The sequence below is a fragment of the Daucus carota genome, chromosome 8 (assembly GCF_001625215.2).
Source record: "Daucus carota subsp. sativus chromosome 8, DH1 v3.0, whole genome shotgun sequence".
NCBI classification, from domain to species: domain Eukaryota; kingdom Viridiplantae; phylum Streptophyta; class Magnoliopsida; order Apiales; family Apiaceae; genus Daucus; species Daucus carota.
This window is the reverse complement of record NC_030388.2, coordinates 16,645,143-16,660,160: the sequence shown is the minus strand read 5'-3', so window position 1 is coordinate 16,660,160 and position 15,018 is coordinate 16,645,143. Positions and strand designations below refer to the sequence as shown.

The window sequence follows — 15,018 nt, the reverse complement described above, 5'->3', positions numbered from 1 at the left end:
GATAAAGATACTAAGTAAGACATGTTACAAGATGTTTATGTTATCATCAAAAATCATTGATTCCTAACATTTATGAAATTTTATTATATATAATTAAAATCATATCTTTATTTAAATTTTATGACCATCTAAACGATATTTTTTGGAAAAACTTAAAGAACGAAAGTTGTAAAGAATAAAAAGATCTTTTTAGAACAATAAGGTTCAAAATTTAAATAATTATTTAAAAAACGATTGTTCATTTTTACAAGATTGCTAATTTTTGAATTTTTTTTAAAATGATTATAAAAAGAATTACGATAATTTTGAACCTTATAGTTCTAAGAAGATCTTTTTATTTTCTACAACTTTCGTTCTTTAAGTTTTTCCGAAAAATATCGTTTAGATGGTCAGAAAATTTAAATAAAGGTCTGATTTTAATTAAATATAATAAAATTTCCCAAAATGCCCCTGCAAAAGTTAATAGTAACGGCAGAAGATAACGGAAAAGGTGCAAAGTGTCTACGGGTTAAAAGTAAAGGGCTGCAAAGTGTTTATTCCAAAATTATTAGGTGCAATGTGTAATATGCTGAAACCAAAGGGGTGCCAAATGCAATTAAGTCAAATAATTATAATCAAATAAAAAACATAAAAGTTAATCTTGGATGTTTAGTTAATTATTATATCTTAAAATTTATTTCCATGTATTTATTTAGATAATTATATCCAAAAATTAATCTAATAAAAAGATTGCATATTGTGGGAGAAAGGAATAACGCTGTTTATTTATTTTTATACAATCTTCAAATTATGTGGTCTGCCACATGTCAAACCCTTCTGCCATCTGTCATTCCGTTTATAATTCCGTTACTCTTTTTAATAACAGTGATGAGTTTGATAGCAGTAAACGAATGAGTTTAATGAGACACTTGAGAACTCGTCGAGATCATCGAAGAAGTTGATATCTATGGACTTAGTGATGAGTTTGATCAGTAAATTTTATCGATAAAGAAAGAAAGCCCACCAGATCCACAAACAAAATATAAGTCCTCCGGCGATCCAAAAAGCTACTCCACAACCTTTAAAGCCCACAAATAAAAACACCCCAGGCCCAACTATTAAATCCTCACAAAATAATTGCTGTGAGTTTCTAGGGCTCCATTCCCAAAATTCATGCTTGTTCTTCTTGTTGGATGAATTAGGGCATATACACATAATATATTTTTGAAACTGTGTGTGTAATTTGAGAGATGTCTCGTCACGATAATCGATACAATGCGGATGGCGATGCGGATCAAGGTGGTTCTTCGCCGTACGATGTTTTCGAAGATCGATCTTCGCATCATCAAAAGGTTCCATTTTTTCGTTTAATTATGTACATATATTTGTTTTTTATGTATAGTTGAGTATTGTGATACGAAAATTTGTATAAAGTTTGAATCTTTGAGCTGAATTTGTATTTATTTATTTTGTGCTAAAAAGTTGATAATTTTGTTTATATATGTGTTTTTTGTTTGTTCTTTATTATTGTGAAAACGATTTTGAAGTCTTTTTTGCTAATAATTAAACGAATAATTTTTGGCTGAATTTTTGAAGCATCATAGTAGATAAAAAGCCGTGTACCTAATAGAAGAATTGTTCGGATTTCGAAATCTTGTACAAGCCATTGTTTGCGACTTGATTGCGTAAGCATCTGGAGGGTATGGCTTGAAAGCTGCTGAGCCATGTTACTACCTTTACATATAAACTAATTTAGTAATTATCGGGTCAGTGACTGATTATTCATTTTTATTAAGAGGGGTGGGGGGTCGGGGTTTGTCTGCTTTGTATGATAATTTGAAATCTAAGAAATAATTAAAATTTTAATCTACAAAATAAGTAAGCCAATTATTTCTGAATTTAACTCATACTACTATGTTACTACTATTAAAAATATTGAGTGATAATTAGACGTGTTTAATAAATGGTCTAAGAAGATTATGTAGAAAAATTTAGAAGAAAAACTACAGAGAACCATGAGACAAATCAAATTAACTTGAAACTTTTTAAAACATGAAAGTAACTTGGATACAGAATCAGGAAAGGACTGAACTAAACCTCAAGCAAAAAAGATGACTCTGTAACCAGGGCTACATAAATCAATAGTATAATAAGCATACTAATTGCTTTATCTTGTAACTTAGGGTGGCCATGGACCCTGACGGACCCCCTAGATCCGTCACTGCCTGTATTGTACTCGTTCAGTAAAAATTTCAGCATGTCTCTAGCTGTGCTGCATGGTGAAGTTATTAATGTGATTTTAGGTTTATATTTACATTTCAAAATTTTACCACCATGTAAGATAATGAGTTACTGGATTTGTAAAAAGACGAAGAAAGAAACAGACAGAACACAGTGGGTTTTTAAACTGAAGAAATTAAAAGACTTGGTTGCTAATTTCTTATGGTGCATTTTAAATTACAAATATCGCAATTCATTTCTTTTTGTGTTACTCTTGCATCACATTTTTTAATCACCTTCCTTCTCACCTTGCTTGCTTTTGTTTTTGCTGCGCCCCTCCCGTGCAATATACTTGATTATTTTTGCAGTGACTAAATGGTTTGTACTCTAAAATAATTTTGGCAGCAAAAATATAATGAGCCAGAACGTGAGAGGTTGAGGACTAGAGAAAGAGATCAAGATAGGGATTCAGGAAGGGATCGCCGTCATAGTGATTACCATGATCGCAGTGGCAGAGATGGCAGGGGTAGGGGCAGAAACGAGGATAGTGGTCGCTCCAGGAATCATGATTACAGCAGGTTGTGGTTGGAGCTTTCCATTTAGCTATTGTCTTCGGGAACCCAGCTCACTTTGTTAATTATCTTTTGTATATAAACATTGTAACCCTATTGTTTTTTTTTTCTTTATTATGAATTCCAAAATAGAAATGATGATGTACAAATGTTTAGTTTTGCTAGTAATGCTTACACACTTTTCCTTTTGATTCTCTCTTTTGCTTGTTATGAATCTTGAAATAGAAACAGCAGCTTATATTTAATAACTGGAGCATGCACATTCTGTTATGGATATATTCTGTCTGAAAGTTCACTTTGCAGGCGCCATGATTATGACCGAGATAAAGAAAGGCATCATAGACACAGATCACGTTCCCCATCAGTGGAGAGATCTAGGGACAAATCCAGATCTCGCTCAAAAAGGTCTTTATTTGTATTCTTAAGTATCATTCTGTTCCTGACATTTTCCTCGTGATAGTATCTTCTGGTCCAAGAACTGTGTTATTTTCTTTGCTTAGACAGGTTTTATGCTATATATTTTGAGAGATGGTGCTTTTTATATGTGTCAATTATTCCATGTCTTTTGTTTTAGTAATCTATTGCCTTATCTGTCTTTTCTAGCAGTGAATAGTAATGCTGGTTGTATATGAGTCCACCTAAAAACATCTATAAGCATTACCTTGCTATCACTGCCCAGTGTGATTGGAAATGAATTTAAATGATGTTAAACTTAATTTGAATATTATAAATATAATGCAAATAGATGCAAATTGCCTTAATATTGTGACGACACATGATATAACCTAAATATCTTTATCTTCTTGAAAGTCATTGTATTTGTGGGGCCTTCTCAGTAATGTACTGATGCAATACGGTGGTAAATTCAGATCAATTTTATTGAAACTGGAAAGTGGTCCTCTTTATCCCTAAATTTTATAAGAAACCCTCTGTTTATGGTTTGGGTGGTCTTATTTCTGTCACAAGGGTTAACTTGGTTTTTGTTATTAATTATCATATATGTGAAGACCTTATATCTGTTCCATGTTTCTTTTAACTAATTGCTGCTTGGGAGTCGGAAAAAGTTGCTTAAAATGTAAAGTCCGCATTTTTTCAGTTCGAAAATGTATCAGTTCGAAAAAAGGGAAGTGCTTATGACCTTTAAATCTCTTCTCACCATACCCAGTCACAGAACATGAAAGCAGTTGCTATCTGCTTTTGTTGTTTAGGTTTTCGTGCAAAGCTGTAAATATAGTGCTCAATCCCTAGCTCAAGCTTAAAGCACAAAAAAGTGCAGGGTTTCTGATTCACTTGGGAAATCCCTGCGACTTTGTAGAAGGGTCAAGTAACTGCTAAAAAGCAGAAGCCCAAACACTTTTTGCTGCATTTGTGCTGGGGACGGGACTTACTTTTCTAAACACAATTACTTTTAAAACATCCCTTTTACTTTTAATAAGCGACTTGACTTGATATTTAGTTTTAGCTTAAATATTTAATCAACAAATCTTAGAACATAACTGCGATGAGGATTTTGAGAATTATACAAGAAGATGATATATGAAGAATGAACACAATTCAATGTCATTAGTATTAGAGCTTCTTTTAATGAAAACAAGTTGTGTATTTGTTGATTACAAACTACTCGAACTTTCTCTTAAAAAATCTTGTTTGCTTTTGATTTATGTTCATTTTATCATATTGAATAAAAATTTATTGATTTTTCCGATAGTGGCTTGATGAAGCACAAAGCAGACACTTGTGCCTAAGCTCTGAAGCTTCATTAAACTTCTTTGCGCTTTTTACGTTTAAGAACTTAGTTTTACCTTTTGTTATCAGATTACATAGGACTACAGAAGCTTTTGATTTAGCGTAGACTGTAACATGGATTTTCCGTTGTATTCTCCATGAGTGCTCATTACTTCATGTAATAATTACATTGATTAACTCTACTGGTAAAATGGGTGCAGTGCTAGTGCGTTCTGATAATAATATTGTTGTATTATGAATTATAATTTCTACAGCAAGCGGACAAGTGGTTTTGACATGGCACCTACGGTTGCCACCACCTTGCCTGGTGCACCAGGTCAGCATCTAGCTATCTCTTATACTTTCCTAAATATGCATTTCTTCATGCAGAAATGATTCTTCCATTGCAAATATTCCCTCATTTTAATTTTCCTTGATGTCTTGTTTCTGGTCATTATGGTGCATGTACATTTTGTTTATACAACTCTTATTATAATCTGAACTGAGAACAATTGTTGTGTTGTTGTCTGCTGTGTGTGGTTGTTTCTTTGTTTTTTTGTTTATCATTTGCGTAAAGAAGGCAATGTTGGGTTACATGTCCTACTGTGCTTCCCTGGACGTTACTTCCGTAGATATTAATTTCAATGGGGAACCAATGCTCGATTAGCTGGATCTTGTTCTCCTTCAACTGGCATCCCGTTGTTATATGGTAGACCCGCAATTTTTTCCCCAGCACCCGAGGTGGAACTTATTTCTTATTTTAGTATCTCAGTTAAAAATTTATAGGTATGGATTAGGTTGTATGTTGTTTTCGTTGAAATATTATTTTTTGTTTATTTTGGCAATAGGGATTTCTTCACTCACAGGGTGATAATTTTTCATGTGTGCTTGCAGCAAGTTATGTTCTTTTAGCTGCACAGTACTTCTTTTTGTATTTATATTTTACTTTGCAATGCAGGCCAACAGCCAGAAGCTCCTCAAGCAATGCCTGGAATGTTCCAGAATATGTTTCCTTTTGGAACGGCACAGGTTAAGCTAAGAAGTATCATGTATTACAAATTCATTAAAATATCTTATTTTTGAACGGTAGTCTAACTGAATACGTATTTTAACTGCTTAATCAGATGGGAGCTGTTCCCATGATGCCAGCACAAGCCATGACTCAGCAGGTATATGTTCATGTAGTGTGGAATTTCATTAGGTTTCTACATGTTAATGTGCAGTTAACACTCTTTTTTTCTATAGGCTACAAGGCATGCGCGACGAGTTTATGTTGGTGGTCTTCCTCCGTTGGCTAACGAGCAGGTTGTAAACAATTATTTGAGACAACTGCTTTCTAAGCTTCTCTAGTTATCAGTTCACCCTTCTTTTGTTGCCTTTCGACCAAATTTGGCAGTAATGTCTTGCTGCAACAGTAAATTTGAGGAATTATTGTTTTTATAATATTCTTTATTTAACATAGTAATGCCCATGCTTTATATAAGGACGGTAGTCCATAGCTTTCTTCTTCTAATATCTTTGTTCTCATTTCTATTTCAGAATTTTCAGCTAGCCTATTAGGCCATGGTCCCTATCTTATGTTATGTAAATGAAAATTTTTAAGCAGATTTGACTGTTTTATCCTTATCAGTATATGAATTTAGATAGATTTTCTGCTCGAGCATAGTTTACAACTTCGCATTGTTATGCGAGATATTAGGGCTCTATGGTTAATTTTGGTTTAAATTATTGTAGGAATATATGCATTTGTAACCAGCATATTACTGGATTAGATCAACAATTTTGTATCTGAAAATTATTACATCTTGGCAGGTGTAATAATCGAGCGCCTGATTAATGCATCCAAAGGAATATATAATTATTAGTTGTATTGTAGCAGTATATATTGTACTGTATGTTATCAGACAGCTCTGACATCAATGTCTTGGGTTGGGTGGCAAACTTGAAAGTAAATAAAGGGAGCCAAAGATAGTTCCACTGTTTAACCAATTAATGTTGGTTCTAATAAAGAAGCTAAGAAGACTGCAAAAAGAAGTTTTAGCCAGACTTTTGGCTTTCTTATATTACTCAAATAACCAATTAGTTACATAATATATTAGTATATTATCTTATGTGGCAGCTGATATGTAGACTACTTGATTTAAGATCTTTGTTATTTAATGAGTTTTTCCTGATATGTAATAGGAACACTTTATGTCCTCCTGCAATTATACATTTTTAACTATCTATCTGATGTATGCTAGCATTTAGGCTTTATGTCCTTATATAATTGACCATTTCTTTCTATATCTGGTGCAGACAATTGCAACCTTTTTTAGCCATATCATGACAGCGATTGGAGGAAATTCTGCAGGCCCAGGCAAGATTAATAATAAGAACTCCTAAAGTTCTTCGTTAATTATATGGTTTACTGAGTTTGACTCATTTGATATGAAATTTGGTATAGGTGATGCCGTTGTGAATGTGTACATTAATCATGAAAAGAAATTTGCATTTGTGGAGATGAGAACAGTTGAAGAAGCAAGTAATGCAATGGCCTTGGATGGAATAATGTTCGAGGTATGCTAAATTATGACTCTTGAGCACATGCTGATATTGCTGTTTTCATTCTCCAACCTTGTATCCCTTTCAATTGAACATTTTAAGAATATTTTTTAATCACTAATGTCTTGGCTTCATATTTCATCAAGTTTATTGAACTTATAAGGTTTGCTGCATATGTTATGTGTGAACATATAACTTGGTGATGTTGATTTGGTCATCACGATGTTGATATAAGGCTCACCAGGACTCCTATGATGTGCTTTTATGAGCAGAAAAATTTCTTCAAATTGTCTACAACCTAGTAAATACATAACCAAAAATAGACAGAACCTATAGATAATTCAATATGTTTTTATTGTTACTAATTATAATTGTTTAGTTGTACATCACACCCTTTTGGTCCATTATAAATCTATAATTTTTATGACGACGGTGCAGCACTACTTTTGTCCACTTGAATACTTTACATTAATGTCCCTTTTGGTGTACAAAACTTAATACTCGAGCAACTAAATGTCCAAAAACACTTGACGAAGTATGGACCTCCTTGAATTGAGTGAAGCTCCTTTAGTAACTTAAGCAGTTGCAGGGTTGTAGTGGTACATCCTCCTATCATTGTTGTCAGACTCCCATTTCTTCTCAAGGGATAATAATCTCCCATTTGAATCGCCTGGACATGAATCTGGTGATTTGCTCTTCTTACATTTGGTTAGAGTTGATTCAACACTCTTGGCCTCCAAACTCACTAAACTTATGGTGCTATAGTATCAAATCTTGTCAGTTAACCCATTAGTTTTCATATGCTTTAAATCACTATGTTTGCTACTTGCATAAAACTCTCATCACAACGGCAACATAATAATTGGCTCTCCTTTCTTACTTATGAGCCTGAGTCCCTTGAGCAGTGCCAAACATTTACAACTGCTACTGATATTATTTTGCACAAATGCATCTGTACAGAACCCTTACTACCTTGGCGTATTCCTTAAGATCTTGATTTGAACAATAGACCTCAGGATTAAGGTACTAAGCTACAACAGGCAATGTTAGGTGGAGTTGCAAGTTATATTCTTTGTAGTTTTCCTCATTGTTGTCGAGGAAGCTGCTCTGGCCTCTTTGCGCCTCATAAATGTATCCCATAGGTGGCTTTTTTTTTTTCTCCATGGGCTAGGCGAAGGACTTTGGCAAGAGGACTTGAAGCTTTAAGACCAAACAGAAAACTAGATTTGCTATGACCACTCATATCTTGCTCCGAGCCGGCTTCTTTGAATTGTGACTTTTTGTCTACCTTTAGCCAGGAAGCATGAACTCCGGGACGCAGGGAGTCACCAAATATCGAAGAGTCCTGGATACGGGACTCGGCAAAAAAGTTACAATAATAATAAAATATGATTATATATGTCAAACTTCATTCATAATATAATAGAACTGTCTTCACAATAAATGGTAATTAAATATAAGTCCTTCTGATGCATTTTTAATCCTAGAAAAATCCATCTTGCACAATACTCGGGCTTTTTTTATTCCGAGTTTGTTTGAGCGGTATTGAGAATTTCTCAATATGAGCCCTCTCTTTTTGTAAAGGTAGTCCTTGAAGCATTATTTGCAGATCAGAGAAAAGAGATGCAGAAGAGATGAGAGACGCTGTGAAAGAGATGCAGAGAAAATAGACGGAAAGGCTGTGAGATTTCAGAGTAGGTTAAAAGAATGTTATCGGGCCTTAAATGCAGGGTATTGGGCCTTTTTAAAGGTCTGCCGAGTCCATGGCCGTGTCGCTCCCTTGTCAAAAGCTGGCGAGCTGGGCACGTACTCAGCCAAGTCAGACACGTGTACGACATGCATTTAGAAGAGATTGTGCTTCCTAGCCTTTAGAAAATGGATACATTTTCAAGTTACTCTTTCGCTTCTAAATCCTCGATAGTTTAGTAAATGAGTAGCAATCTAGTCTTTACAGGCCAAACAAATTATATGTTCTCAGTGCATTCCCTCAAAGTAAAAACTCCAGGTACGGTAAGTGCATTTTTCTGGCCTTTTACGCTCTTTGCTAAGTGTGCTTCAGCGATGCTTTTCCACATGCTCTGGGTTTTTCGGAGCGAAGCACAACCTTTGAGATTTGTTGTGCTTAGCCTTAAGCGCCGCTTAAATTATAAGGCTTAGTGTTGCAAATTCTATTGCTTCACACTTTTAGTGGAAAGGGAAGTATAAAAACCTAATAAAAATTCTTAGGCTAGGCAGAGTATTTTAGTTATTTTAATAGCTGCTTATATCCCTAGCCTGCTTTAAGAGTCTATATTGCTCTAAAATATTGTGTTGCCTGGTCCCAGTGGATCTGTCAAAAAACGATTCAGCAAATTGCTTCCAGCTTATGTACTTGTTTGCACCCCATATAAGACTTGTTCCAGTGTTGGCAGCATCATGCAGATCCATTAGTGTAATATATAGTTAACATATGTTTTTCACTCTATTATATGGTAAATAGAAATTTTCACAATCTGTTTTCACCCCTAACAGCAATAAATCTTTGAAAAATGATAACCTCTAATGTCTCAGACTAAATTTTTACTTGCAATTTTCTGAAATTCTGTTCGATCTCGAAGCCTAATGGCACCAGTTGCATCATCTCTTATTTCATGCATGTCCAATCTTGATTATTTTTTTTGTAAATTCTTAAAATCTCTCATTTTTTCGGGACATGACATTACTAAAGTCTCAAAATTGTTAGTTTATGACTTCTTTTTTTATTTGTTGGTCATTTTGTTTAAGTTTATGAAGAAACTAGCAGTTGAGAAAATCTACCGGATTCCATTAACATCACATAAAATGTAATACTTGGGGCTTTATCTGGTTGAAGAATCAAGGTTTGAGAGAATAAAACCGATAGGTGTTGAATATGAAAAAAATGAATTAGAAGTTTGAACTGCTGGCATGAGTAAAAATCGGTAAAGATGCATGGATTTATAAAATGTTGGTATCAGAAATATATATTACTGGTATGCTATATATTGTACTGTTTTTCAGTATGCAATTATCCGTCCATGGTTAGCCAGGTTAATGCGTAACTGAGTATATTTGCTGATATTGATCATTGGTATGCTTGAATACCATATTTGAGTATGCAAGCATTAGTACAAAGTAAGCTGAGATTGGGCGTATTTGGTTACTATGTTCACATGTAGACCTTGGTTATGTTCTAATACTGTTGAATAGTTAATCATGAGCCTTAAAGGATTGAGAACTAAGAGTTGCAAGACCTGAACAGAATTCTTATTTTTGTTACATTTATCAGTAAAGACTATATATGTCCGACTAAATAACATGACTTGGCTACTAATATTAAGCAAAGTGCTTGAAACTATATTGCAGTGTAACAAAATTAATGGGTCAAAAGTTCTTGATTAATATAAGGAGACCAAACTAAGGTCTTTATCTTACACATTTTCCATGTTGACGTAGCACCTAACATCACCTTGTTGCATTGTTCGTAAAATTTACCCAAGTGAATGTTATGTTACTGATGCATTCTTTCTTTTGATATTTCCAGGGAGTTTCTGTCCGTGTTAGACGGCCTACCGATTACAACCCTTCATTGGCTGCAGCACTTGGTCCAAGCCAACCAAATCCTCACCTTAACCTGGCTGCTGCTGGACTTACACCTGGGTACTTTTTAATTCCCCTTCACTACTACTTCATTGCTAAGTTGCCTACACAATTCTGAAATGTAAATACTAGCATGTCATTTTATAAAAAATTGCATCAGCTTCTGGGACATGAATCCTGAGTTTAGTTAGTAGTGGCCCACATCCAAGTATTAGCTCAACTTAGCAGAGCTCGTATAAGAAACTAGCTAGGTTCATTTTAAAATGATTTCATATGCAAGCATCATAATGCAGAAAGTCAAACGAAAAAATAGAAGTACCTGCCATATAAAAAGTAAAAACAGTCAATGTAAATAAAAACCGGTGATTATTGCTTCAAAAGTTTAATATGCATGTTAGAGAACTTGTAGCGGTAATGTAATAAAAAACAACCGGAAGTGACTGATGTGCACATGAGTGGTTTCAATATGCCTACATAAATCTGTTTATATATAATTCTCCTTTTCTATCTTGTGCATGTTATTTTAAAGTAATTCTTTGTCCATTGCGGCAGGCTATTCACTAAGTTTGTTTTAGATAAATGTGTTGTTTTTATCATTATACTCTTCATTTCAACCTGTTACAATCTGCTTCAGTTGGTGCGTATTAAATATTGCAATATTTCGATAGTATTTCTGACAAATGTGCAAGATTGTCCGGTATTATTGAGAATTACTGAAAAGTGACCTTAAATTAGAAAATTCTTTTTGTTTCTGAAAGAATGATTAAGATCCAAAACAAGCCATTTCCTTGTCATTTGGGAAAAAACACTAGTCACATTCTGATAAATCCTTTGTTCTGAAAAGAACTGTCTGCTAATGAAAATGCTACCTACCTTCTTATCCAAGACTTGCCAAGTAATATATATTTAAACAAAAGCGGACAGAGATGGATGCAGACAGGAACCAAATTTCTTATATCTCAAAAAGGGAATTGATTGTTAGTATTTTATACCCAGTAAGTAAATGAATATGCACGTTTTTCAAACGATACATATATCACATTTATACATTGGCTATGAGTTGTTGGTGTGTTGTACTAAATTACTAATGTTGACTTCTTCCAATAGTGGGTTAGGTGGAGCCGAAGGACCAGATCGTATTTTCGTTGGTGGGTTGCCATACTACTTCACTGAAGTGCAGATAAGAGAATTACTAGAGTCGTTTGGGTATGCTACCTGATATCTAGAAAATTGTTTGTGACCAAATATAACTTTAGGGTCTTGAAGACATGTATGACACTGTCAAAGCTTATACACAAAATGTAATTGTGGATTTGATAGACACCCTCAAATTTTGCAGGCCTTTGCGTGGTTTTGACCTTGTTAAGGATCGTGACACTGGAAACTCCAAAGGATATGGCTTCTGTGTCTATGAGGTGAACTCTAATAACTCTTGTTTGCTTCCAAAATGAAATTTTAGTTTTTTTTTTATTTATTTCCCTGCTGTTAAATTTCTCTGGAAATATGTAACTCGGATAATTTATTCCTGCTATTAATGCTGCTGAGCTGGCCATGTAGTGAAAAATCCAAACTTCAGTATCCTTGCATTTGGCTGTATCATTTCTTGAATTTGGTAGTTTTAAAATGCTATTGAATTTTCAGTAATGATTGTGATTAACTAATATGTGCTTTGCACCAGGATCAAGGTGCAACTGATGTTGCATGTGCTGCTTTAAACGGCTTAAAAATGGGTGATAAAACCCTAACTGTTCGACGTGCTACCATCAGGTTGGTAATAAAACTGAACGGCATTTTTGAAACTAAATTCTCTGTCCCAACAAGTTCTTTACGTTACTTTTTGACTCAGCATTTTGAGGCTCCTATAAAGTGTAGTTCCATAATATTTCTTTTAATTTTTTTCCCCTGAATAAAAGTTTGACGTTTAAACTTTTATTCAAAAAAATAATAATTAAAAAAAACGATTTGGAACTATACTTTATAGGAGCCTCAAAATGCGTGCAAACAGTGAACGTAAACAACCTGCTGGAACGGAGGGAGTATAGTATTTTGCTTGCATCAAAATATCATGTAAAGCTATTATTACAAGGAATTAAGACCAGGTAGTAAATTTAGGCAGGCAAATCAACATGCAATATGCATATATTTTCTAATAGTTTTAGCCATCTAGGAAAACTAAACACATTTTGAGGTATTTGCGCTGGCTGCTAATACCTGGTACAAGATAACTTCTCATAAATGTCAAGTTATTTATAAGAATAATCAAAAAAATTTTAATGAGATAAATATATTATATCAAGCAGATTCAGTTTATAAAATCAAATTTGAAGCCATGATTGGGAGGCTATCTGAGATATGTCGTATGTGAGAGGATGAAGCAACCTTTTACCTGAATTGTCCCAAAACGAGTCTGAATCTATGAGTAGCAAAAAATCAATAAAAGCTAGTAAAGAACTGAAGGAAATAATGGAAGAGCCTTAAATAAGATAAAAGTGTTGCACAAGTCATGACAGCCTTTACTGACATTCAATTTGTCAAACTTAAAACCTAAATTCTGACTCTCGGCTGTGTTGGTGTTTACAGCAATGGGCAGGTGAAATCTGAACAAGAAAGTATATTAGCTCAAGCACAACAGCATATTGCTATACAGGTATAATCCTAAGTGTTTTTATAATATACCCTATCCCGTCACTCATGCAAGTGTTTGGCTAATTTTTATCTCGGTTTCAGAAAATGGCGCTGCAGGTTGGAGGAGTAAATCTTCCTGGAGTAGGTACAGGACCAGAAGAAGATATTGCGTCTCCAACCAAAATCTTATGCTTAACTGAGGTATTTTTTCTTCTAAGCTTTGGACTGTTATTTTGTTAATCAGTAATGAAAAAAGAAAGACACACTACCTTTTGTGTATGCTTATATATATATATATATATATATATATGAATACATGTGTAAAATTTTTTACTTTCATTTGCTCTGACTTCCTATGTTTCGGGTGGCATGAAGGTGATAACAGCCGATGAATTGATGGATGACGGCGAATATGAAGAAATACTAGAAGACATGAAGGATGAAGGGGGGAAGTTTGGTATATACACTTTTCTTTATATAGGTGTATGTTGTGAATCTAAACTAGTTAACATTTTCAAGTTATGTATCATATCTTGGTAGGGCATCTCAGTGAATTGAGGGCAAAGTATAAAAGAGTTAAGATCGGAAAGGATCAAACATATATATCTCATTTTTCCTGGAAATGGATCTTAGGATATTAGTTCACAGTAGAATTAAGTTGCTTTAAATTTTATGCAGTCATATCGTTTTCATTTTTTGTAATCACTGCTATTACATTCCACTATATTTTCTTGGGGTCAGAAAGATATTTTCCTAATGTTACGTGTGGTTTATATACATTAGTTGAAATCATAGATATTTGATGAATCGGCATGTGTTTAAACTAGATGTGGGTTACCCTTGTAATGTATTATAGCAAATTTGACTTTTTTAAGTACTATCAGAGCAGTTGTATTTGACAATCTTCATTGCCGTTATAGTATTTATATATGTGTATTGCAGGAGATCTGGTAAATATCGTGATTCCACGTCCAAGCCCAAGTGGAGAACCGATTGAAGGTCTTGGGAAGGTATGTTGATTTATTCTTTGTTCAGATTTCTGACTAGTAGGTGTATGTTGATGAAGGGACTTAATTGAGTTATTAAGCGTGTCATGATTTTTGCAGGTGTTCTTGGAGTATGCTGATACCACAGGATGTTCAAATGCAAGGGAAGCTCTTAGTGGGCGGAAATTCGGGGGTAACAGTGTCATCGCTGTCTATTATCCTGAAGACAAATTTTATAACGGAGATTATGGGGCTTAGGAACTGGTATCTTTCCCATAGTATAGTATCTAACACTGACTGGGAGCTGTTACAAATAACATTTTCGTAACGAGCAACAAGTTATGACAGTGTAATGTTGCTCTTGGTTGTATTTTAATATATAATAAATCAATATTTAAGATCACTTGCTGATAGTTTTTACCTTTATATTTCTGATGAATTAAAGCATGTAGGGATATATTTGGTGAGTAGGATTTTTCTGAGAACCACATTAATTTGAGAAAAATGAGCAAATAATAGTTATCTGGGGTGGGTGCCAGGTCAAGTAAAGAATTTGTTCAATTTCCAAGCAACATGTCTGGTGTTGCTGGGTTTAAGTCCATTCTAACTTTAAACTGAAAAATGTTTGTTTGTGTAGTAATATAAAAATTGGTTTAAAGGCAGAAATAAGTTGAAAACTGACTTAAAATCAGATGTTAGTTTGAAGTACTTTCCGTGATTTGATTTTTTTGAACTGTTTTTTGATAAAATCTTTCCATAAATCAAAAGTT

At 34.1% G+C, this 15,018-nt stretch overlaps 1 protein-coding gene across 1 annotated transcript; it reads left to right on the top strand.

The window, feature by feature from the left end:
- Positions 1-1,086: 1,086 nt before the first annotated feature.
- Positions 1,087-14,661, top strand: LOC108199600 (splicing factor U2af large subunit B). The gene is made up of 18 exons (XM_017367497.2): positions 1,087-1,331; positions 2,605-2,777; positions 3,075-3,176; positions 4,772-4,833; positions 5,455-5,525; positions 5,621-5,665; positions 5,742-5,801; positions 6,795-6,855; positions 6,943-7,055; positions 10,582-10,697; positions 11,745-11,843; positions 11,977-12,052; positions 12,316-12,404; positions 13,218-13,284; positions 13,365-13,463; positions 13,638-13,719; positions 14,205-14,272; positions 14,369-14,661. The coding sequence occupies exons 1-18, from the start codon at positions 1,230-1,232 to the stop codon at positions 14,504-14,506; spliced, it is 1,623 nt and encodes a 540-aa protein (XP_017222986.1). The 5' UTR covers positions 1,087-1,229; the 3' UTR covers positions 14,507-14,661.
- The last annotated feature ends 357 nt before the right edge of the window (positions 14,662-15,018 follow it).

Excerpts from the sequence above, each read along its gene's own strand:
- LOC108199600 (XM_017367497.2), top strand. The coding sequence starts at position 1,230 with ATGTCTCGTCACGATAATCGATACAATGCGGATGGCGATGCGGATCAA. Across the intron at positions 5,526-5,620 it reads TTCCTTTTGGAACGGCACAG|ATGGGAGCTGTTCCCATGAT; the intron begins GTTAAGCTAAGA and ends CTGCTTAATCAG. Across the intron at positions 5,802-6,794 it reads CTCCGTTGGCTAACGAGCAG|ACAATTGCAACCTTTTTTAG; the intron begins GTTGTAAACAAT and ends TATCTGGTGCAG.